The sequence below is a fragment of the Accipiter gentilis genome, chromosome 5 (assembly GCF_929443795.1).
Source record: "Accipiter gentilis chromosome 5, bAccGen1.1, whole genome shotgun sequence".
Lineage (NCBI taxonomy): Eukaryota > Metazoa > Chordata > Aves > Accipitriformes > Accipitridae > Astur > Astur gentilis.
In genome coordinates, this window is record NC_064884.1 from 8,294,249 (window position 1) to 8,317,349 (window position 23,101).

Sequence of the window (23,101 nt, forward strand, 5' to 3'; positions counted from 1 at the left end):
TCCCTGTCATCGTGACGGCTGTCATGGTTTAACCCCAGCCAGCAGCTAAGCACCATGCAGCCACTCACTCACTTCCTCCCTACCCAGTGGGATGGGGGAGAGAATCGGGGAAGAAAAAAAGTAAAACTCATGGGTTGAGATAAGAACAGTTTAATAGGACAGGAAGGAAGAAATTAATAACTATAACAAAATGACAATAGTAATAGTAAAATAATTGGAATATACAAAACAAGTGATGCACAATGCAATTGCTCACCACTTGCCAACCAATGCACAGTCAGTTCCCAATCTGCAATTTCTTCCCCCCAGCCCCACTCCCCCTAGTTTATATATGGGACATGATGTCACATGGTATGGAATATCCCTTTGGCCAGTTTGGGTCAGCTGTCCTGGCTGTGTCACCTTCCAATTTCTTGTGCCCCTCCAGCCTTCTTGCTGGCTGGGCATGAGGAGCTGAAAAAATCGTTGACTTGGTATGAACACTACTTAGCAACAACTGAAACCATCAGTGTGTTATCAACATCCTTCTCATACTAAATCTAAAACATAACACTATACCAGCTACTGGAAAGAAAATTAACTCTATCCTAGCTGAAACCAGGGCAACAGCTAGTGGAAGGATGAGACCTCCAACTTCCTTCTCAGGGGAGTTTGACTGCAATGAATGAAAATGTTGAACTTTTGAACAGAGACCCTGGGGCCACGACACCACATACTCGACAACTGCGCTCACTCCTCCTAGTCAGCAGACAACTTGCAATTTCTAGACAGCTTTTGCAATGCTGTTGAGTCATTCTGACTTGTAGGCAGTAGGATGTGATTTGGGGAGAGAATCCTGAACTAGGAGCAGCCGGTTACTCCGACTGTCATGAGACAGTAGCTTTGCCCTGTTCTTTGGGTCGCTGCCAGAAAGTGAAATACCCAGCCCATGTCCAAAGCCGGCTTTAAAAAAAAAAAAAAAAAAAAAAAAAGGCAAAGGCTTCTCACAAGTGCAGGTCGGTGCCTGGAAAGTCATGATATTTGGGTTGGGCTGGAAACCTTTGCTTGGTGTCTGGTCCTCCCCTTTCCCAAGGGCGTGGGTGACGAGTGACGGCCAAAACAGACTCTCTTTGCTGCCTGGGTTGCTCGGACCTCACCAGGGCGGCTAACGGCATGTGCAGGTCTTTGGAAAGCACGCTCGCCAGCCAAGAATGCCACCCTCCTGGCCCCTCTGTTCTACCTCCCTTGATCTTTTTTAGGAAGGACTGAGCACCTGCCTCTCCCCCCTTAACTCTCTGCACAACTGGCTGTGCCCCATGTCCAGGCAGCATAAGAAATGCCTGGGGAGAATCTTTTTTCTCTCTCCCTGCCTACCCACTCCTTTCTCTCCCCTGCAGCTGAGCAAAGTACAGGTTTCAAAAGGGGACTTCTGGAGGACGGCGGACTTTGCTTCCCCCAGGAATGCTGGTGTCAGCTGGGGGCTTCCTTGAGTTCGGTCACGCGCCCATGGCTTTTAGCCTGTGGGGATTAAACCCACGGTGAACTCGGTTTTTAACCAGTGCTGTAGCAGCAGGCTGGCTTCTGTCAGGACTCTGGGTGTTAATCCAGCCTGATGTTCCGTGCTGTTGGTTGCATAGAGGCATGCAAGCAGACTTTATTTTTACAGCTGAATCAGGAAAATGTGGAAGAAACAGTTAAGGATACCGGCAAAACACCACTCTTGCCTCTTCTGCACAGGTAAATGATGCAGTTGAGAAACTTTCTACACAAAGGTCGGTGGCGTGCTTATGGCTTTATCATTTTAGCCATGAGAAGATGAGGCTACTGCAGGGGTTACAGCCTCTGGCATCCTGTCTTTGCAGCAGGAGCACTCTTTGGTACTGCCTCGTCTCTCGTTTTCCTTCTCCCCCTTGTTTTCCACCTTTCTCTCCTTTTTCCCCCGTCTTTTCTGGACAGACCAACACATCATTGGAGCGGCAGTGCTGCCCCTTGCAGCTCCCACCCATCATCCCCACTCATGCTGCGCCTCATGCAAGGTGCAGCTGTACGTTCAGAGCACAGAAACACACTGCCAATGACCACGATAATTTATTGCAAATACAGCAGAGTGATGTGGACAGGCAAGGAATGAGCTGCTATGCTGAGGTATGGCTGCTAGCCATGACAGACTCGGCTACAGGGGATTTGCAGGGGATGCTAAAACAGCGTCATCCATAAGCGACGCTACCCCAAATGTCACCAGGAGTACAAAGTGCTGCCCACTGCTCTGCCTCTGCCTCGTTGCCTTCCCACGCTCGCTCGGCAAGTGCTGCGGGGAAATCTGTTGCTCCCTAAAAAAGAAAAAAGTGAAGCAGGCACACGGAGGAAGGAAAAAAATCTGCAGGGCTGGCGTAGGAATTAGCAAATCATCCTGTAAAACACGCAGGAGCCATCCCTGCAATGGGAAGAGCCAGGAGGCGCGCAGGGCACAGCACCCCGAGTCTCTAGATGACCAAGTCTGTGGTTTTGGGGTGTGGGTGGTGGCCCCCGGCTGTACCCCATGTGGCGGAGGGCTGGCGGCAGGCGGGGGCCGGCGGCATTGCGGTCCTCGTGGAGCGGGCGCTGCAAGCGAGGAGCAGCCCACCGGTGGCAAGGAAGGCTCCAGCAAACCACCCCAAGAAGGTGGCCTCCCCGAATTCCCACCGGGGGACGATATCGGGGACGGTGTCATCCCAGAAGTCAAGGACGGTGTTGTAGGCGACCCAGGAGATGGGCGCCAGGGTGGCCATTCCCGCCGTCCCAAATGCCGCTCCCCCGGCGAGCAGGAGCCACCGCTTTAGCCCAGGTTTGTCCTCGCAGGCTCTCCAGCCCTCCAGCCCCAGGGCAGCGAGGAGGCACCCCAGCAGCCCCAGCCCGTTGGATAGGCACATCAGGAGGCGGGAGATGCGCAGCTCGGGGGGCAGCGCCAGGAAGGAGCCGTGGGCTCGGCACTCGACAGCCCCTTCCTCCCGGGCGATGCAGACCTGCCAGAGCCCCATGGTCCAGACCTCCAGCTCGTTCAGGTCCAGGTTGAGGCTCTTCCAGAGTGGCACGAAGGTGGTGACGCAGGAGGAGACCCACCCGAGGATGGCCAGCAACATCCCCCCTGCCTGCGCCTTCGCCCGCCAGCTCCCGGCCATGCTAACGCCGCCCTGCTAACCTGCACGACGGGCGGAGATAAGCCGCCCTGAGTGGCGGCCGAGGGCATTAACACTTGTGGAGCAGTGTCCGCCCCGCCGCCGGCCGCGTCTGGCGCCCGGGGCAGTGAATTCAAGCCTGTTCCTCCAACGCCGGGGTGTGGCCACGGTCATTTTCCAGCCATTGTTGGTTTTTCCAAGCTAAAAGGAAAGCGCGCTGGGCTCGGCAGAAAAAGCTGGCTGCATCCCCGCCGTGACTCTGGCCAGGGTCCCACCGCTGCTTCACCGTGCCCGGGAGGGTTAAGCCAAAGCATGCAAATCCTCCGAGCCTCGGCCACCCTGAAGCGAGAGCCTTGGCAGGGAAAGCGTCTTTCAGCAGCAACGGCTCTGGCCATGGTGGGATGCGGGGGGGACCCTGAGGTGGGATGCAGGCAGCAGAGAGCCGGAGTCAGGCTCTTCTCAGGAGGGTTTGAGGCATCGACCCTCATTCAGCCATTAAATAAATCTGCAAAGGAACCCTCAAGAGCTGCGTCAAGGATGAGGACGTCCAAGGGAGGGTGCGCCTTTGCCCACCACTCGCAGGTGGGCACTGATCACCCTGTCCTGCACCCAGCACCTCACCAGGGGACACGGTTCTTGTTGCTTGACGTGAGCAAACTCTTGCCTGGAACAAGATATCCTGCTGCAGAAAAAAGATGGGGGGAAAAGGTTGGGCTGCATCGTCAGGAAAATCCCAACTTTGTGCTGGTGCTCGGCTCCCATCCGCCCCCGCGCGCGTCCCCTCCACGGGGTCCAGCTTGCAGATTCATCTTCTCTGGGAGATTAGCGACTAATCTCTCCTTCATCTGCCATCTTTCTTATCAACAGCAGTATCGGGGGCCAGGCTGGAAATTACTGAGTCCACCTGGTGCTGGGGGTCCGACCCCAGTGAGTGTTGAGGGGGACCTTCGCAGAGGGCACCTAAAAGGAGAGGGCAAGGGAGGATGGACCACATTCAACCTGGAGCACAGCCAAGGTGGGAGAGGGGGGACGTTTTCCAGCCCTCGTTGATGGTCCCATCCCCAAGAGCAGATGGGAAGCATCATCCCGAGGGCAAGAGCAGGGAAATCCGCTGGGAAACCCCTCCTGCTCCTTCCCCCGGGCGTCAGGGCGCCCGCTCCTTCCGATTAAATTGTCTCAAGGTAATTGCGCCTGTCATTGAGACAGATTAACGGGCGACCTTCTGCTGCTGGAGCCGGATTGGCAGCTGCCGACAAGCTCCCCGTCCTCCCCTCCCACCGGCCGCAGCGGCACCCCATCCACAACCGGTGGGAAGATGCCTGGCGGCGGCCAGGGCAAAGCAGGAGCCAAGGACGACTTCTGCTGGTCCGGCAGCTGCTCTGCCTGGACATGAGGTAGGTGCCGCTCTCACCTTGGGGTCTCTGCAGGGTTGGGGGCTGGGAGGTCGGCCCTGAGGGCCGCCGGTCCTACCAGGGCAGTGGCAGGAGGTGCCATGGGAGTGGAAGTGGTCCTGCCCTAGGGCACCGGCTGGGGATGCTCAGAGGAGGCAGAGTGCCTGTGCTCCCCCTCCCCATCCCTGTCCATACGGGTCGCTGCTTTCTGGGTTGCATTTTCAGGAACGTGACCTCCCATTGCATCTCCCCGCAGGGACTTAGCTGGACTCGGCCCATCCCGAGCTGCCCGGCTGTGGGTCTGCATCTCTATCATGGGCTGTCCTTCCTCCCGCACCAAGGGGCTGCCCGTTTCTGCTCAGAGCTCGTTAGAGAACTGGCAATTATGGCCACGGCCTGGGACAAGCATGGAGCACAGCTGCGGGTGCTCACCTGGAGCTTGGCCGCTGCTGGGGCTGCTCCATGCTGGAGGTGAACACCTCCTTCCCCAGCCTCTGCAATGCAATTATGGCCCCTAATGGGCTTAGCCATCTGGTGCCAGCCTGTTGCCGCCCCAGCACAGCCCCATGGCTGGCACATGCACTGCTGGGCAAGGGCAGCCCCACCAGACCCTGGCCCGTGGGGACGCGGAGAGGGGCCGGATCCCCATGCCGCCCTCCACGTCCAAAATAATGCCCCGCTTTGTGTCCCCCATGGCAGGACCCTGCGCACAGCCCGGGGCTGAGCCCCCATCCTGGCACTGCCATGGTGCTCCCCTGCGCCCGCAACAGCGGCAGCGGCGGCTGGCTGGTACCTGAGGAGCCCCGTGGCCGCAGCAACTCTATCCCCCCGGCGCAGACCCCCACCGCCAAGCACATGCTGGCTTACCTGCCCCGGCCGCCCACCGACTCCAGCTGGTACGGCACTTTCCCCCAGAAGGTATGGCTTGTGCCGGGGCTCTCGGGCATCCTTTGGACAGGATGCCACCGGGCGGTCGTGGTTTTCAGAGGTGATTTCTTACCGGCGGCCTCCTTTCTGCGCTGCAGCCCGAACTCCCGGCCGCCCCTGGGGCTCTGGCGGAGGACAGCAGGCAGCAAGCCAGCACCGCTGCTGCCAAGAGAAGCGCCCTGATGCCAAACTACCCGTCTCCACCCTCCCGTGGTGGCACCGTCCCCGACGAGCCATGCCTGCCACCGAGTCGCGGCAGCGTGGCTGCCCAGCACCATCCCGGTGATCTGTCCCGGTGCCTGCTAGCCGCCCCACAGGAGGCGGGCACCCACTGTTACGCGCTGCATACGCTGAGCGTGCCCAACATCCCCAGCTCGGTGCGCAGCAAGACCCCCACCCGCAGCGCCGGCGCCGGCACCCCAGAGGGGCTGCAGACCCGGCGCCGCAAGCTGCTGGAGGATGATGGCCCCGTGGTCCAGGCCAGCAAACGGCAGCGGCAGCGCTACGTGACAAAGGTGGGCAAGTGCCAGGTGAACCTGGGCAACATCCAGGAGAAGAAGCGGTTCCTCTCGGATATCTTCACCACCATCGTGGACCTCAAGTACCGCTGGTTCCTCTTTGTCTTCATGATGTGTTACATCGTCACCTGGGTGGTCTTCGGCACCGTCTACTTCTTCGACGCCTGGGTGCGGGGTGACATTGGGCACCGGGGTGATCCTGAGTGGCGGGCGTGCATCGAGAACGTGGACGACTTCATCTCTGCCTTGCTCTTCTCAGTGGAAAGCCAGCGGACCATTGGCTATGGCTCCCGAATGGTGACAGCCAACTGCGCTGAGGGTGTGATCCTGCTGATGGCGCAGTCCATCGTTGGCTCCATGATCGACGCCCTGATGGTGGGCTGCATGTTTGTCAAGATCTCCCGGCCCAAGAAGCGTGCCCAGACCCTCATCTTCAGCAAGAACTGTGTTGTCTCCCGCCGGGATGAGAAACTCTGCCTGATGTTTCGCGTGGGAGACCTGCGGGACAGCCACATGGTAGACGCCAAGATCCGGGCCAAGCTGATCAAGTCCCGGCAGACGGCCGAGGGGGAGTTCATCCCCCTGGAGCAGTCGGAGCTGAACCTGGGCTACGACACGGGGGAGGACCGCCTGTTTCTGGTGGAGCCCCAGATCATCTGCCATGTCATCAACCGCCACAGCCCCTTCTGGGACATGTCGGCCGAGTCACTGCGCCGGGAGCAGTTCGAAATCATCATCATCCTCGAGGGCATTGTGGAAGCCACAGGCGAGTGGTCCGCAGGGGTCGGGGTGGGGATGGGTGTCTCCCCTGGTGTCCTGGAGATGCTGGGCGAACCTGGGCTCGGGGCTGGCATCTTGGGAAGAGATGCCTGGGGCCAAAACCGGCTGCCCCCAGGAAATGGGTGACCCGGGGCTAGAAGCCCCGCGTTAGGCAGCGGGTGGTTCGTCGCGGTGCCCCGGTGCTCTGCCCACCGGCAGCAGCGGTGGCAGCTGAGCCGTTCTCTCGCCGCAGGAATGACGTGCCAAGCCCGCACCTCGTACACGGAGGACGAGATCCTCTGGGGGTACCGCTTCGAGCCCTGCATGTCCCTGGAGAAAGGCGCCTTCCGGGTGGACTACAGCCGCTTCGAGATGACCTTTGAGGTGCAGACACCAGCGGCCAGTGCCAAGGAGCTGCATGAGCTGAAGGAGCTGGAGCAGCAGGAGCACTCCATGCTCAGCCTCTACTGGGACCACCTCCTGCAGCCCTGCGCCCCACCGGGGACCGGGCCCGGCAAGGATGCTCTCACTGGGCTGAGCGGTCCCGCCAGTGTGGCCGAGGACAGCCGGGATGAGCCGCTGGAGCGGGGTGTCGCCGCCTGAGCCGCTCCCGGGGGGCCACGGGATGGGACACCCAGCCATGCCCTCCGTGCACGGCGGGTGCCAGGCAGAGGGTCCCGCGCCGACAGTGCCATAGCCCACCCTCCCTCCGTGGGGCTGAGCTCTCCTGCTCCCCAGCCCTCGCCCCCCCACCCCACAGCCCCAGCTGCAGCCACGTGGCTTTATTTTTGCAGTGGGCGATTAAAGTCTCTTAATTAAAAAAACCCACACAAATAAATCAGCAGTGTTTGTTCTGTTTGCACGACACTTGACAGGGGTTGCTCAGACCCCCTGAATGGGATGGCTGCTGCACCACATGGGTGGGGAGGCGGTGTGACCCCACACAAGGCTCCAGGCCCCCCCCACTGCCCCCCACATGACTCCAGGGTGCCCCCGCAGCACCCCACAGACCCAGACATCACCCCACAGCCTCCCCCCGACACCCCCAAGCTGCCCCCCCAGCCCCACGCATTGCCCCAGGACCCCCCCATCACAGAACTGTTGCAGCTGGCCGGTGCTGCGAGAGGCTGGGAAAGATTTTAATAGAGTTAAACCAATATAATTAAATTAATTATGCTGATAGAAATAGATGAATGGCGTTAGGTGGGTCAATATTCATTCCTGCACAGGGGGTGCCCTGCGAGGGTGGCGTTACCCAGTGAGGGGGTGTCCCACCCTCCCATCCCCCCGTCCCCCCAGCACAGCACGGCGTACCTAACTCATCACTCCTGCCCACGCTACTAATTACTAATCACAGTAAAACCCCACAGAGCAGCCGCGTTTCTGCACCATTCTCACCACCTGGCTGCTGCACCGCCATCCTGGGGGGGGGGGTCTCGCTGGAGTGATTTGGGGCTCAGCGAGGGGTTGGGGTGGGGGGGTTCTGGTTGTATTTGGCTGTCCAGGGGCGCCTTGTGTCGCCACGGCCAGCTGGTACCTCTGGCGTGTGTCGCTGCAGCTCAAAATATACCAGAGGCGGCAGCGAAATGCCACCGCTGTGCCACATCACAGTGCTTAACGTCCCCTTTTATATCTATAAATCCATATAAAAGTTTTTATGTAGCAGGTCTGGCTGGGATGGCATCACCCCTCCAGTGCTGTGTTTTGTGGTCATCGCTTGAGGTAAAGGAGAAGATAAAATCATTTTGGTTTCTTTTGCTGTTGCGTGCCGCCTTTGCTTTTTCTTTAATTAAACTGCCTTTATCTCACCCCATGGGCTGTTCAGGTTTTTTTGTTTGGCTTATTTTCTTCTTCTCCCCCACTGTCCTGCTGAGGAGGAGAGTGATGAAGCAGCTGGGTGGGCACGTGGGGCCACCCACGACAGTGTGTATGTGTATAGAAGTATGGGGGTTTTATATATATGTGCATATATACACAAAAACCCCTAAAAGTTAATATACTTTCATACCCTGAAGAGGACAGAAGACATTTCAGTTGGCAGAGCCCTCGCGGGGTCCTCTCGCCCACCTGACTGACCACCTCAGGGCCGACCCAACCCTAAATCATGTAACTAAGGCCATTGTCCAAAACCCCTCAAACACCCCCGGGCATGGGGGGTCTGCGCACCCCAATGGCGGGGGCCAGGCCTGCAGGCAGGTGTCATGGGGGGGGGGGGGGGGGGGCACACCGCTACTAATTACAGTGGGGTAATTAAGCTCTCTTTTTTTTGGCCCTGCTGTGTTTGATGCACCCTGGGATGTGGTGGGCCCTCTTGGCTGGCTCCTATTGCACTTGTTGCCCCCCCCCAGCACCCCCAGACCCTCCTGTGGGGCTCTGCGGCCCCCCCGCCTGTTATGTACCTCTGCCTGCTGGTACTCCAGCCCCACATGTTGCCCCCCCCCAACAACACCCAGGCCCCATAGCTGTGCTTGGGGGGGGGGGGGGGGGGGTCAGCCTGGCAGGGTGGGTCGGGTCCCCCACGGGGCCGTGACCGTGCGTCCTGCGCACACACGCGTACAGAGACACATGCACTGCAAGGCGCTAATTACAGGCACGGCCCAAAGACCTCACACACACACAAAATGCTAAAAATACCCAAAAACCAAAACCAACAATTTAAAAAAATAAAAACAAACAAACAAACAACATGTTTTGGTACCTTTGTGCAACTGCAAACAGGTGCTTATGTATGCACATTGAAAACCTGCATGTTAATGAGGTCATACGTGTAATGCTTATGTATTCTGCGTATTAATTTTTCAATTTGCATACCATGAATATTAAAATGCAGGTCACCGAGCCAATAGCAAACGCCGACGCGGGTATTACGCAGAGGTTTGCGTTTCACCGCAGGCAAACAGGCGCGGTTACGCGTCCGTCCCCTGTCGTCCCCCCGCCCCGTGTCCGTGTCCGTGTCCGTGTCCGTGTCCGTGTCCGTGGGCCGGAGGAGGGCGCTCGCCCCTCCGCGCCGCCAGGGGTCGCTGCCGCCCGCCCACTCTCTGCCCCGCCCCGAGACGTTCTCCCAAAGGGCCCGCCTCCCCCTTCCCTCCGGCTTCCGGCGCACAGCGGTGACGTCCCTTGTGTTGCGACGGCGTGACGCGCAGTACTGTCCGGCGGCGGCGGAGGTGAGCGCGGCGGGCCCGGTAAGGGCCGAGCGGGCCGCGGTACCGACCGGCGGCCTCACACCGAGAGTGCCGGGCCCGTCGCGCCCGGGGGAGCGGCTCGGGGCGCGGGCAGCGCTGCCTGGCGGGTCCGGGCCCGGGCCCGGGCCCTGACGGCGGCTGTCCCCGCAGCCCGGCCCCGGTCCCCCCTCCCCCGCATGGCGCGGCCCTGAGGGGAGATGACCGACCAGGAGAACAACAACAGCATCTCCAGCAACCCATTCGCCGCCCTCTTCGGCTCCATCGCCGACGCCAAGCAGTTCGCCGCCGTCCAGAAGCAGCAGCAGCTGCGGCAGCTGACAGGTTTGGCGGGGCGGGAGGCGGGCGCCGGCCCCTCCGGCAGAGGCGAGACCTCCCCCGCCGGGAGGCTGAGGAGCCGTGTTTTGCAGGCGATGAGACTTCGGTCAGCCAAGATGACTCCGACAACAGCGTTACCGAGAGCCTGGATGACTGCGACTACTCGGTGGCCGAGATCAGCCGCTCCTTCCGCTCGCAGCGGGAGCTGTGCGAGCAGCTCAACATCAACCACATGATCCAGAGGATATTCCTCATCACCCTCGACAACAGTGAGTGCTGGGAACCGTCATTGCAGCTGGGGGCGGGGGCATCGCAGGCTGGAGAAACTCTCACGCAGGGCAGAGCCCCCCCCCCCCCCCCCCCCAGATGTATCAGAAGGGGAACGCTGGGAGCGGGAGCCTGCCTCGGTGCAGCAATTTGCAGCGGGTGGCTCTGCCATGGGCAGGGCCCTGCCTGCATGTTCCGTTGCCTGCCGGCACGTTTTCCATCAGTTTGGGTGAAATTGGTTGTTCTGCGGCTTCCTCAGGCGACCCTAGCATGAAGAGCGGGAACGGGATCCCAGCGCGCTGCGTCTATCTGGAAGAAATGGCCGCGGACCTGGACGACCAGGACTGGCTGGACATGGACAATGTTGAGCAGGTAGGACCGCCTGCCTCGGGCACTCTGCCTACTTGGGCAACAGGAACTGAATTTATTTCCTCACAACGCATCCTGAATGCAGTCTGTTTGCCAAAGTCCAGCGTGGAGCTGCCAGGCATGGCTTTGCTGGAAATGGCCATGGGGTTTTTGGGGTATGAGGTTGAGAGAGGTTTAGAATTCATTGCTTGGAGCCCATCCTCCTGGAGGCTGCAGGAGTTTGCTGCCATGCAGATTGGCTGGGGATGGGGAGGGGAACAAATTTGGCCTGGACGGGGCACGAGGGAAGACTTGCGTGTGGTCATGGGAGGCAAATGTTGCAGTGTGCGGTCTCTTGTGCTACTGAATAAACTTTGACCGGTGTCATGTGTGCACTCGGCATCATCTGTAGGCACAATGGTGACTTTTTGGTGGGTTTTCCAGTGAAAATAACTTCTGTTAGGACTTCTGTCGCTCTTAAAGGAGAAATCCTTTGTTTGGCAAAGGAGCAAACCTGAGTGTTCTTGGTCTAGCATTCTGTTAATTAATGAGGAATAGCGAGTGCTCTTCCAAGCAGAAGTAACCTAGCCTGCAGTGACATGGTGCTTCTTTTTCTGGAGGGATTGTCTCTCTGCCAGGGCCGTTTCAGTTTATGTCTGTCTTTGCTGGTCCCTAGGCCCTCTTCACCCGCTTGCTGCTGCCAGAGCCTGGAAACCACCTGATTTACATGACCTCCACCAGCACGCAGAACCTCTCCGCCGACCGGGATGCGGGGGAGAGGCAGATTCTGCGCTACCTCTACGCCTCCTTCCAGAGGTCAAGAGAAGAGGTGGGCAGGGGCTCCTGAGGAAGAAGGCAGCTTTGTCCCCTGGCTTTCTGGTCCGAAGTGACGGAGCTGAAGTCTTAATGGCCAGAAGCAGGTGCAAGGGCCTCAACTCTGTCTCGTTCTCCTTGCGCAGATAACCAAGGTCCCAGAGAACCTGCTGCCCTTTGCCGTGCGCTGCCGGAACCTGACTGTGTCAAACGCTCGCACTGTCCTCCTCACCCCAGAGATTTACGTCAACCAGAACGTGTACGAGCAGCTGGTGGACCTGATGCTGGAGGCACTGAGAGGGGCGCGTAAGTCCAACTGGGTTGCACCACTAGCTTTGTGCTGCCCTTTAGCTTAAGCTGCGGAAAGAGCATCGTGGAGTCGGGTGAAGCTTTGGCTCCCCTCCTGGCTAAAAGGGAGGGCCATGTTTAGGTATACATGTGCTGAGGTTCAGCTGTTTGGAGTATCGTGAGTAACAGCCTTACTTCCCTTGCTAGACTTCGAAGACGTGACCGAGTTTCTTGAGGAGGTCATAGAAGCCTTAACAATGGATGAGGAGGTGCGGACATTCGGGGAGGTCATGGTTCCCGTGTTTGACATCCTCTTGGGCAGAATCAAGGACCTGGACCTCTGCCAGATCCTGCTGTACACGTACCTTGATATGCTCCTCTACTTCACAAAGCAGAAAGACATAGCAAAGGTGGGTGCAGTGGCCTGATCAAGAGCTCCTTGCAGGTTCTACTTGCAGGAGGGGCACATATCGGTAGAGGTCAAACTGACAGTGCAGCATGAACAACACCTTGTGTGTGTACTCTTACTCCTTCCGTCCTTTCTGATAACCTGTCCCAAACTCCTCAGTTTGTGGGTTTTTTTTACTGGGATTTTATGCAACTGTCAGCATGTCCTGCTGTGTTCCCTAGGTTTTTGCAGGCTACATCCAGCCCAAGGATCCCAGCAACGGACAGATGTACCAGAAGACTTTGCTAGGTGCCATTTTAAACATCTCCTGCTTGTTAAAGACCCCTGGCGTAGTAGAAAACCATGGCTATTTTCTGAATCCATCCCGATCCAGCCCACAAGAGATCAAAGTGCAGGAATCCAACATCCACCAGGTGGGCTGAAGCATGGCAGTACTGCTTCCCTGTGTGTTTTAGTGGCCTCATTGCCTGAGGGTTAAAGACATGATGTCAGGCCTTGAGTTCTGCTGCTGGCTCTTTAATAATCTGGCTCACGACTAAGCAAGTCACAAAACTGCTTTGGATCCTCCAGCTGTAACAAATGAACAGTTTAGCCCCCTTCCTTGGGTTGTTGTGATGAGCAAGTCTTGTTTTATCAAAGCAGTTGTCCAAGTATTGGGACAAGGGTAGGGTAGTACTCATGGAACAGATACAGGCACTGGAACTTGAGGTGCTACATGAAGGTAATCTGCCTTAGGTGTTGTAATAACTGCGAAATAGGTTGTAATACCTGTCCTGTAATTAAAATGCTATTTGACTCCCTAGTGGAGAAAGGGATAGACAACATGCTCTCTCGATATGAAAGTAAATAGCCTCCCTCCTCAGGGGAATGGTGCTAGGAGGGTCTTCAGGAATGTTTCAGAAGGAGGGAAGCCTCAGAATGCAGGATATAAATACAGGAGGAGACTTGGGTGCAGAAGTGGTCACAGAGGGGGGCTTTCCCAGTCACGCGTTCTGCCAAAAACTCATCAAGAATTTGGGTTTTACTCCCCACGGAAACAACTTGCTCTTGACTACGCTTTTGAGTACGTCCCCAATTATTCTTTGCTACCGGCCTCAGGATTTGACTCACTCCTAACGTGTGTGCCTCTGCGGTGATTAACAGAGGCATCTGGGCCGTGATTGACTTTGAAAGCCCTGCCATTAAAGAGCAGGATGTGGTCTGGAGCAAGGAGAGCTCTGAGAGCCTTAAGGATGGGAGAGGCAAAAGAGCCATCCCGCCACCCTCAACCGTGTTCTGTTTCCCCCTGACAGTTTATGGCCCAGTTCCACGAGAAGATCTACCAGATGCTGAAGAACCTGTTGCAGTTGTCTCCAGAGACAAAGCACAGGATTCTCTCCTGGCTTGGAAACTGCCTCCATGCAAACGCGGGTCGCACCAAGATTTGGGCTAACCAGATGCCGGAGATCTTCTTCCAGATGTACGCCTCAGATGCCTTCTTCCTCAACTTGGGAGCTGCCCTCCTGAAGCTGTGCCAGCCCTTCTGCAAACCAAAATCTCCAAGGCTGCTAACCTTCAACCCCACTTACTGTGCCCTGAAGGAGCTGAATGAAGAGGAGAGGAGGAGCAAGAACGTACATATGAAAGGTAGGCCCCACACTGTGGGGGAGCAAGGGAATGAGAAAGTGGATGTCCTCAGGTCTTTACCTCTCCCAGTAGCACCCTCCTGACATGTGCCAGTAAAGGGAGAGTCAGAGGTGTGACTAGAGAGGAGTAAGGGGAGAGCAGAATACAAAGAAAAGGCCGCCTAGCATTCTCAGCACTTGTTTTGTGTCTTCGGCAGGGGCCCTCTTGAGCCCTCTCCTCACCAATGCTGCTGGGCCGGGCTTGATGCAGAGATGCTTTTTGTTCCAGGTTTGGAAAAAGAAACATGCTTGATACCTGCTCTGAGTGAGCAAGAGCCAGAGTTTGCAAATAGCTACAATCTGGTGACGGAAAACCTGGTCCTCACACAGTACACCCTTCACTTGGGATTTCACAGGTAATTGTTCCAAGATTGCCGCCAGTGCTGTCTTCCACCTCTGTATGGCTGCATAAATTTTTAGTAAATATTCAGAACACAGAGCAGGCCAGTTGAGCTGAGTACCTTTCACTGCGTGCTTTGACCGACGTTGGGAGCCTCAGGCTGACTGATTTCGGAAAGGAATTTTGTTCACTGGGCCTCACAGTCAATGCTAAGTCTTACAGGTTCCACATTATTTAGAGAAACTTAACAGCCAAGTGCTGGGTGTCCATGGGTTGTTCGGTTTCCTCTCTGTCTGTGGGGGAGCAGACCGCTGGCATCTCACTTCTCTACTAGAAAGTGTCTTGGCAGCAGAGCACCTGCCTGCTGGCAGCTCTCCAAATTGCCCCAGTAAACGGATTGTACGTGAAGCAGAAAAGCGAGGTAGCTCTCCGTTTCCAGGAAGGGATTTTCTGGACACCAGAACGCGCTATTTTTCTCAGCTTCCCTCTGCAAATCGTTGCCTGGATACTGTGAGGTCACTGCTGATCCAAGCACCGTCCCCTTCTGGTTTATTCTCTAAATATAGAGTTCAATGAAAAAGTTATGCAAGTGGCTTGTTGCTGGGAAACTGAAAATGTCACCTTGCTGGCATCCTGGGCTTGCCGGATCCCTGACCTTGGTAACCTAAAGGGGTTCACAGCTGCGCTGGCTTGCTGTCCGCACGCCTGCAGAGGGTTTTGCAGTGGTCGTCGGTTTTCCTGACCACTCTGCAGGCCGCTGCGGTTCCTCAGCAGGGTCTGGTATCCTTGGTATCTGGCATCTGTTAATGTTACCTATCTTGACTTCAGCAAGGCCTTTGACACTGTCTCTCATGGCGTACTGCTTGAGAAGCTGGCATCTCATGGTTTAGACAAGTGTACTCCTTGCTGGGTGAAAAACTGGCTGGATGAACAAGCCCAGAGGGTTGTGGTGAATGGATTTAAATCCAGTTGGCAGCGGTTCACAAGTGGTGTTCCCCAGGGCTCTGCGTTGGGGCCGGTTCTGTTTAATATCTTTATCAATGATCTAGACGAGGGGATCGAGTGCACTGTCAGCAAGTTTGCAGACAACACCAAGTTGGAAGGCAGGGTTGATCTGCTTGAGGGTAGGAAGGCTCTACAGAGAGATCTGGACAGGCTGGATCAATGGGCCAAGGCCAATTACATGAAGTTTAACAAGGCTGAGCGCCGGGTCCTGCACTACGGTCACAGTGACCCCATGCAGTGCTACGGGCTTGGGGAAGAGTGGCTAGAAAGCTGTCTGATAGAGAAAGACCTGGGTGTGCTGGTTGACAGCCAACTGAATATGAGCCAGCAGTGTGCCCAGGTGGCCAAGGCGGCCAATGGTGTCCTGACCTGTATCAGAAATAGTGTGGCCAGCAGGAGCAGGGAGGTGATTGTTCCCCTGTACTTGGTGCTGGTGAGGCCGCACCTTGAGTACTGTGTTCAGTTTTGGGCCCCTCACTACAGGAAAGACATTGAGATGCTGGAGCATGTCCAGAGAAGGGCAGCCGAGTTGTGAGGGGCCTGGAGCATAAATCTTATGAGGAGCGGCTGAGGGAACTGGGGCTGTTTAGTCTAAAGAAAAGGAGGGTGAGGGGAGAGCTTATCACTCTACAGCTACCTGAAGGGGGGTTGTAATGAGGTGGGTGCTGGTCTCTTCTGTCAGGTAGCTGGAGACAGGACGAGAGGAAATGGCCTCAAGTTGCGGTAAGGGAGGTTTAGGTTGGATATTAGGAAAAACTTCTTTACGGAATGGGTTGTCAGACATTGGAACAGGCTGCCCAGGGAAGTGATTGAGTCACCATCCCTGGAGGTATTCAAAAGGTGCGTAGACAAGGCACTTCGGGACCTGGATTAGTGGGCATGGATCATGGTTGGAGTCTATGATCTTGAAGGTCTTTTTCAGCCTAAATTATTCTATGATTCTATCCTCCCAAGCCCTGGCTTGCCTTTCTCTAAAGGCTTTCCTGTTGCTGGTGCCCCAGACAGATTTATCCCCATGAAATGGTTTGAGCTCAAGTGTGCAGAACTCTTATTGCCATGAGCAGGATAAAAGCATGTGCTGGCTTACATATCGCTTAGGCAGTCTATACATCTCGTGTCATCTCCTTCTTGCCTTGTTTTCTGGGTAGGTTGCATGACCAGATGGTAAAGATAAACCAAAGCCTTCATCGCCTGCAAGTAGCGTGGCGAGAAGCTCAGCAGAGCTCCAGCCCTGCTGCCGACAGCCTCAGGGAGCAGTTCGAGCGCCTGATGACCATCTATCTCTCCACCAAGACGGCGATGACAGAGCCACAGATGCTGCAGAACTGCCTGAATCTGCAGGTGTCTATGGCGGTTCTGCTGGTGCAGCTGGCTGTGGGAAACCATGGGACGGAGCCGCTAGAGCTGACCTTCCCGCTGCCAGAGGTGGAAAACAGCGCATTGGCCTATGTGCCAGGTGAAGCTGCCTGTCCTGCTGGCAGTCTGTGTGCCTCCCGCAATTAACCATCCGAGTCTAGAGCTACTCGTATAATACTGCATTCAGAGTAGCTACATGTACGTGGCCCAATTGCTTAAGTTGTTCATAGCACCTGGGTTTCCTCTTCACTGAGGTGCTGAAAGGGCATTCTGCCTTTGAAAAGAAGGGTTCCAGAGCATGTAAGGAAGCGTAGGGAAGGTCAGTCACAACATCAAACTGTCAGCAGCGAGGTCAGAAACTCTAAAGAAACCTGGGACCTCTGAGCTCATCTTACAGGCTATAATCCTGGTACCGTTTGGATGAGCACTAGGAGAGCTGTCTGAGGAAGCATGTTTCTGTCCAGGGCAGGACACAGTGCTACAACCGGTGGCATCTTTCTTTGTGCAGAATATTCCCTTTGAAGAGGGTTGCTCTGGGAAAATTTGGGGGATTTGAGGGGGGCATAGTTAGGGTATTGACGCTGCTGACCTTTTAAAGATCCCACTCACGGCCAAGTTGCAAAGTTTTGCAAAATACTATGCTGATTTACTATTCTCTCTATGCGCAAAATCCTCCTTGCAGTTTCTGTTGTCTAGAGGCTTTCTTGCCATGGGGGTTTTTTTGTGTAACAGCGTGTACAGTCAGCAGACAGCTGCTGGGTTCTGCCCTGTAAGTGACCTGACTGCTGAGAGAGGTGAAGCAAATCCTGTGCGTTACTAATTTCATCAGGCTAGGGATTCTTCATGACTGCGGTGTTCTGATACAGCTAATTAGTTCCTGAAACTTTGATGGGAATCGGGGTCATGAGGGGAGGGTAGATGGGAGGCTAGAAAAGGGCAAAGTGAGCCACCCAAGGAGGAGCTCACATACAATCTCTGTTTGCAGAATTCTTTGCTGATAATTTGGGCGACTTCTTCATTTTCCTGCGGCGTTTTGCTGATGACATCTTGGAGACTTCTGCCGATTCTCTGGAGCACATCCTTCACTTTGTTACTGTTTTCATGGGTGATGTGGAGAGGTATGTGCTGCCCCAGGTGTGAGCCCCGTGCGCTTATCTGCAGAGCACCCAGAGGGGAACAAGCAAGTGGAAATTCAGAGATGTCTTGAGGCTTGGTTTACGTAGCCATGAGTGGGTTGATCTCTTTGGGAAAACCTAAATTCTGCCCACAGGAGGCACAGCGAACAAGGCCCTGCCAGAAGGACACGGATTTCACGTGAGGTACAAAGGGGATTCGGTGTCTAAATACTTGTTCGGTCGCAGTATGCAGGAGCCTCGTCAGCTAGAGTCATTTTGGTACTTGTTAAAGGAAGCTATTGGGATTGATCTGTTTGGAGTATCTGTATGAAGTCTGCTATGGTAACTGAGCACTGAACAAAATTGAGTTGTTTTATCGATCTTCCTGATAAGACATCACCGCACATGCCACATTTCTGCTGTTCATTTGTTTGTACTTGCATGTGTAAATACAGTGAGCTCACGGCAGCTGCAGGAGCAGGTGATTTCATATGGTAGGCAGCTCTCGCTGCTCCTGCTGTCCCTGGGCTGGCCCTGGGGAGACGGAGGCTGTAGTTCTTCTTGGCAGCGCCCTACAGTGTGACCTTGGGTACGTGGTTTGGCTTCTGCCCCACACCTGCAGCAGAGGAAAGTTATACCTCATCTCAGGGATTTGTACTGGACAGTGGGCTCAGCAGGCAAAAGCACTTTGGATTTGCAGGATAAATAGGAAGCAAGTCACTGGGCAGTAAGTAAACAGCTGGGACAAGTCAGGTTAATTGAGAGTGAGCCACTGGATGTGGGTGTTAGCTTTACAGATGGTCTGCAACAAGCGGGTGCTCCTGCATGGATGGGTGCAGTTCCTGGAGCGTTTCCTGAGCAGCTTAGTCCCAAACCCTGGCTCTCCTGCCATTCTGGATTTGCTTTGTTGTTTTCTCTTGCAGGATGAAAAATCCTCATCTGCGAGCTAAGCTGGCAGAAGTGTTGGAAGCTGTGATGCCTCACTTAGATCAGGCCCAGAACCCACTTGTCTCAAGTGTGTTTCATCGCAAGCGAGTGTTCTGTTCTTACCAAAACGCTGCCCACCTTGCCGAGGCGCTTATCAAAGTCTTTGTGGATATCGAGTTTACTGGTAAGCTCAAAAGGGGAAGAGTTGTCTTCCTTCTGTAACATCTGCGGGGGAGGCGGGGGGGGGGGGGGGGAGTGTCTCCAAGTTTCAAAGTATGTCAGTGAAAACAAATGAATCTATTTTCAGTTTGTTAAGCTGCTCGGCTGTGTTAGGCAGGCGGCATTCCGGCAAAGTATCCGTCTTTCCAAACTTCTGGCTTATGCAGAACTGTGTAGCTAGAAAGGATAACCTCCAGAACTCAAGCTTTTCAGCTCAGCAGCGCTTATAGTGGGTCCTCCCCCACCCTCTTCTAACACAGGATTGGTTGCACTGCTTTGAAATCGGTGACAGATTTCACTGACCTGTACGGGAGCATGGGTTTTATTCCCAACAAACTGTGAAAAAAATTGGCAGCCCCTGCCTGTGCCCACTGCCCCCCTGAAATGCTCTTACTTTGGCTGATGTCTAGGTGACCCGCACCAGTTTGAACAGAAGTTTAACTACCGGCGTCCCATGTATCCCATCCTGAGGTACATGTGGGGCACAGATTCGTACCGGCAGAGCATAAAGGTGAGACAAGAGGCGCATACATAGGCATGTTTGTGCGCAGCTCTCTATGGAGCATGCAGATCTGTCTCTGCCATTGCAACTGTGCCACAGCATTCACCATTCCCTCATTCCTTGCAGGCTCTGGCTGATTACGCCTCGGAGAATCTGGAGGCAATGAACCCCCCTCTCTTCTTGCGCTTCCTTAATTTGCTCATGAATGATGCCATTTTTCTGTTGGATGAAGCCATACAGGTAGGGCTGAGTGCACATGTAGTCAGTGTCACGTAAGCAACAGTTCTTGCTCCCCTGAAGATGGCTAGGTGCGATACAGACCTCCTATCCCTAGAACAGTATCAGCTTGCTCTGTTTCTGCCTGATGAATCTGTGTGGTGGATACTTGCAGGAAACAATTCTGGGCTAGTGTGGCCAATGCTCTGGGAGAAAGGGTGAAGGCCAAGGGGTGGTGGGGTCTGGGGACCCACGGGCAGGGTGCTTGTTTCCTTCCCTTCGGTCTCTGGAGACAGGTCAGAACAAAGAGGAGCAAACGGGCTTTTCTCAGATTGAGCATGAAGTTTGCTGGGGGAGTTGCGAGGAAATCTGCCCACTGCTAATCTGGACGCAGCCAAGCTTTAAACAACTTCTGCAGGTTTTGATTTTCAAACCCCCTTGGCCTTTGCATGGGTGCTTTATCCTAACAAAGGCCTTTTGTCTCCAGGCAGTTCTCCTTTGGGTTTACAAGGAGAGTGCCAGGTGAACTGATGTCCTTGGTGCGCAATGACTGTCTCTCCACACATTTTGGAGCTGCCTGTTGCTGCTAGAAAGGGCTTTTTGGGGGAGCTTTGATTGTCGGGAGGCTGGCACATAAGACGGGTGATATGGCTATCACCCATCTGGTTGTGCATGTTTATGGACTTCCTATGGTTTGCTGCCCAAACGACTGTTGTGGGATTTGCAGAACATGTGGTTGTTGAGAGGCCTTTTCAAGCACTTGTGTTGTATCTTTTGCATCCTGACCTGGCCTCTGTCAGCCCGGAGCACAGCAGAACATGTCTGGCTTAGCTGCTGTTGCCCATTTACCTGCTTGTTCTCCCAGACACTTCCCTGCTGTGTCTTTGCAGTACCTCAGTAAGATTAAAGTTCAGCAGATTGAGAAGGACCGTGGCGAATGGGACAGCCTGTCCCAGGAGGCTCGCCGTGAGAAGGAGTCGAGCCTGCAGATGTTTGGTCAGCTGGCACGCTTCCACAACATCATGTCCAACGAAACCATTGGCACTCTGGCCTTCCTGACCTCAGGTAGGGAGCCTCCTGCCTGCCAGGATCCGGAGAACAGCCCTGCCTGGGAGTGGGCAGGCACAAGCTTGGTCTTAGGGTGGTTGGAGTGGGACGGGATTGCTGTGGAGCTGAGGGAACGGTTGGTCTCTGTTCCAGAAATTAAGTCCCTGTTTGTGCATCCTTTCCTTGCTGAGCGCATCATCTCCATGCTCAACTATTTCCTGCAACACCTTGTTGGCCCTAAAATGGGAGCTCTGAAGGTCAAGGATTTCAGTGAGTTTGACTTCAAGCCGCAGCAGCTTGTGTCTGACATCTGTACCATCTACCTAAACCTTGGGTAGGTGACAAGGGAGAGCTGGCGTGTGGGGTGATGGGAGCCATCCTGGGGACATCCTGGCTAGCAGAGCCCCGTGGCCCCCTGCCTCATGGCAGGTGAGCCTCCCCTCCAGGAACAGTGCTAACAGAATTGCTCTGCTAGTTTTCCGCAGTCCTCAATGGGCCTTTCGGAAGCATGCTGTGCTCTTTTGTAGCAATTGTAACTTAAATTACCCAGGGATGTCAGCCACAACCCAGCTAGCAGGGATGGAGGTTAAGCATGATAGCAGTTACATTTGTACCATGGGTCACTCTGGAGAGGACCCAGGAGAAATGCCTAATTATGGTCAAGCTTTTCTCTAGCTTTGAGTTCTTTGCTGTGGTGAAGCAAGTGCTGCTGTTGTGGGGACTGTGTTTTGCAGCCCGATAAATGCAGGTTCTTAAACCTTTGCTCTCTTTTAACTTGTGGTCCAGGGATGAAGAAAATTTCTGTGCCACGGTGCCCAAGGACGGCCGCTCCTATTCACCGATGCTCTTTGCCCAGACTGTTCGGGTTCTGAAGAAAATCAACAAGCCTGGCAACATGATAGTGTCTTTCAGTAACCTGGCTGAGAGGATCAAGGTGAGAACCAGAGTGAATGTAAGCTCGGGGCGGGGGGGGAAGGTGGAACTGGTTCTTGGCATCATTTTCCATCTGTGTCACTGCGTCTTTGCTGTGGAGCTGAATTTCTGGGAGTGGGAGTTCATCTGAGGCTCAGGTGGGGCAGCTGGGATAGCTCCCCCTACCAGCACGGACCTGTAAATTCTTTAGCTACAGTTCAGGAGCAAACCTACTTTTGAAAGAAGCAGGAGACCGAGTCTCTAAAAGCTGTGCATGCCCACCAGTCTCTTGCAGATCGCCAGCAGCAGGAGGAAGAGACGTATGCGGACGCCTGTGATGAATTCCTGGATCCGATCATGAGCACTCTGATGTCAGACCCGGTGATACTGCCCTCTTCACGTGTTACCGTGGACCGGTCGACTATAGCCCGGCACCTCCTCAGGTACGAAGCACGGGCCTTGTACCTTGATACTTTTTGGGGATCCGTTTTACTTCTCTGATGACTCTTCCTGGCCTGTCTTCCTCTTTCTTTATTTCTAGTGCCAGGACTCTCCCAGTAATCTCCTCGATGCTTTGTCTTTCAGTGACCAGACGGATCCTTTCAATCGGAGCCCCCTCACTATGGACCAGATCAGACCAAACACAGAGCTTAAAGAGAAGATCCAGCGGTGGCTTGCAGAGAGGAAAAAGCAGAAGGAGGAGCTGGAGGACAGGCTGGACTGATAACCAGGGTCTCATCCATAGACCTATGCTCACTGGCACAATCAAAGCCTTGCAGGGTTAGCGGCTGGAGCTCCAGAGTGTCTGTGCAACTCGCCACCTTCATCGAGGCGGCACTTGAGCGCATCGCCACTGCCGCCGGCATCTCTCCTAGAACCTTCCCTTCTATCCCTTGTTCTGTCTCTTCCTTTCAGGACTTAACTCTTTAAGACTTTCCACTGCACTACAGCTTTGAGCCTCTGCCTCGGGGGCAGCCCCCAGTCTCTTCTGCGTGGCCTGGCACCCGGCCCGCTCTTCCTCGCTCTTGTGTCTGTTGGCCCCGTTCTTTTCCAGCAACGCCAAAAACCTCCCTCTGTTCTGTTGCCGTGTTTAAACTCTGTAACCGAACCTTCCATGTGAGAGCGTGGCCGCTCGCGGGGTTGGGTGTGGGCCTGGACTGGAGGGGGGGACTGTGACACTACTTGTGTGGACCGGCTGCCTCACAGGCTTTCTTTTCCAAAAGGGCGTTGGGAACAGAGGGGCCGTGGAAATTAAATACAGAGATGATCTTACAGCTGGCGGTGGAGGTTTGGCAGCGGGGAGGCCCTAGCCGTAGAAAAGCCTCTCGCACGGAACGCGGAGGCCGCCTTTTCCCCACCCCCCCCCGCCTCCGGGCGCGAGTGGGTCCGTCCGCCGTGGACCGAGGTGCCGCCCGCTCCGCCCGGGTCTCAAACCCGCGGTTGCGGC

General features: G+C 55.3%; 3 protein-coding genes across 5 annotated transcripts; 2 read left to right on the forward strand and 1 right to left on the reverse strand.

The window, feature by feature from the left end:
• Positions 1–2,124: 2,124 nt before the first annotated feature.
• Positions 2,125–3,296, reverse strand: CLDN25 (claudin 25). The gene has a single exon (XM_049799375.1). The coding sequence runs from the start codon at positions 3,135–3,137 to the stop codon at positions 2,463–2,465; it is 675 nt and encodes a 224-aa protein (XP_049655332.1). The 5' UTR covers positions 3,138–3,296; the 3' UTR covers positions 2,125–2,462.
• A 739-nt stretch (positions 3,297–4,035) lies between these two features.
• On the forward strand, positions 4,036–8,154 carry LOC126038118 (G protein-activated inward rectifier potassium channel 4-like). 3 transcript variants are annotated; one of them, XM_049799346.1, is made up of 6 exons: positions 4,036–4,149; positions 4,341–4,528; positions 4,751–4,996; positions 5,225–5,443; positions 5,551–6,736; positions 6,983–8,154. In XM_049799346.1, exons 3-6 carry the CDS (start codon positions 4,988–4,990, stop codon positions 7,330–7,332), a joined length of 1,764 nt encoding a protein of 587 aa, XP_049655303.1. In that variant the 5' UTR covers positions 4,036–4,149; positions 4,341–4,528; positions 4,751–4,987; the 3' UTR covers positions 7,333–8,154. The 3 variants fall into 3 exon arrangements, with proteins under 3 accessions (XP_049655303.1, XP_049655306.1, XP_049655305.1); XM_049799348.1 differs by lacking the exon at positions 4,751–4,996 and having other exon boundaries at positions 4,038–4,149; XM_049799349.1 differs by lacking the exons at positions 4,751–4,996; positions 5,225–5,443 and having other exon boundaries at positions 4,037–4,149.
• Positions 8,155–9,818: 1,664 nt separating this feature from the next.
• UBE4A (ubiquitination factor E4A) lies at positions 9,819–22,926 on the forward strand. The gene is made up of 20 exons (XM_049799341.1): positions 9,819–9,893; positions 10,062–10,232; positions 10,319–10,495; positions 10,753–10,865; positions 11,518–11,670; positions 11,801–11,960; positions 12,150–12,352; positions 12,573–12,764; positions 13,644–13,977; positions 14,245–14,371; positions 16,509–16,816; positions 17,702–17,834; positions 18,755–18,942; positions 19,388–19,488; positions 19,606–19,719; positions 20,586–20,760; positions 20,896–21,076; positions 21,529–21,676; positions 21,940–22,097; positions 22,240–22,926. Exons 2-20 carry the CDS (start codon positions 10,109–10,111, stop codon positions 22,376–22,378), a joined length of 3,228 nt encoding a protein of 1,075 aa, XP_049655298.1. The 5' UTR covers positions 9,819–9,893; positions 10,062–10,108; the 3' UTR covers positions 22,379–22,926.
• The last annotated feature ends 175 nt before the right edge of the window (positions 22,927–23,101 follow it).

What these genes read in the sequence shown, in the direction of transcription:
- LOC126038118 (XM_049799346.1), top strand. An exon ending in ACGGCACTTTCCCCCAGAAG is followed by an intron (nt 5,444 to 5,550) that starts GTATGGCTTGTG and finishes TCTGCGCTGCAG; the next exon opens with CCCGAACTCCCGGCCGCCCC. An exon ending in GGGCATTGTGGAAGCCACAG is followed by an intron (nt 6,737 to 6,982) that starts GCGAGTGGTCCG and finishes CTCTCGCCGCAG; the next exon opens with GAATGACGTGCCAAGCCCGC.
- CLDN25 (XM_049799375.1), bottom strand. Translation starts at nt 3,137, where the DNA reads ATGGCCGGGAGCTGGCGGGCGAAGGCGCAGGCAGGGGGGATGTTGCTG.
- UBE4A (XM_049799341.1), top strand. Translation starts at nt 10,109, where the DNA reads ATGACCGACCAGGAGAACAACAACAGCATCTCCAGCAACCCATTCGCC. An exon ending in TCCAGAGGTCAAGAGAAGAG is followed by an intron (nt 11,671 to 11,800) that starts GTGGGCAGGGGC and finishes CTCCTTGCGCAG; the next exon opens with ATAACCAAGGTCCCAGAGAA. An exon ending in ACCTGGCTGAGAGGATCAAG is followed by an intron (nt 21,677 to 21,939) that starts GTGAGAACCAGA and finishes CATGCCCACCAG; the next exon opens with TCTCTTGCAGATCGCCAGCA.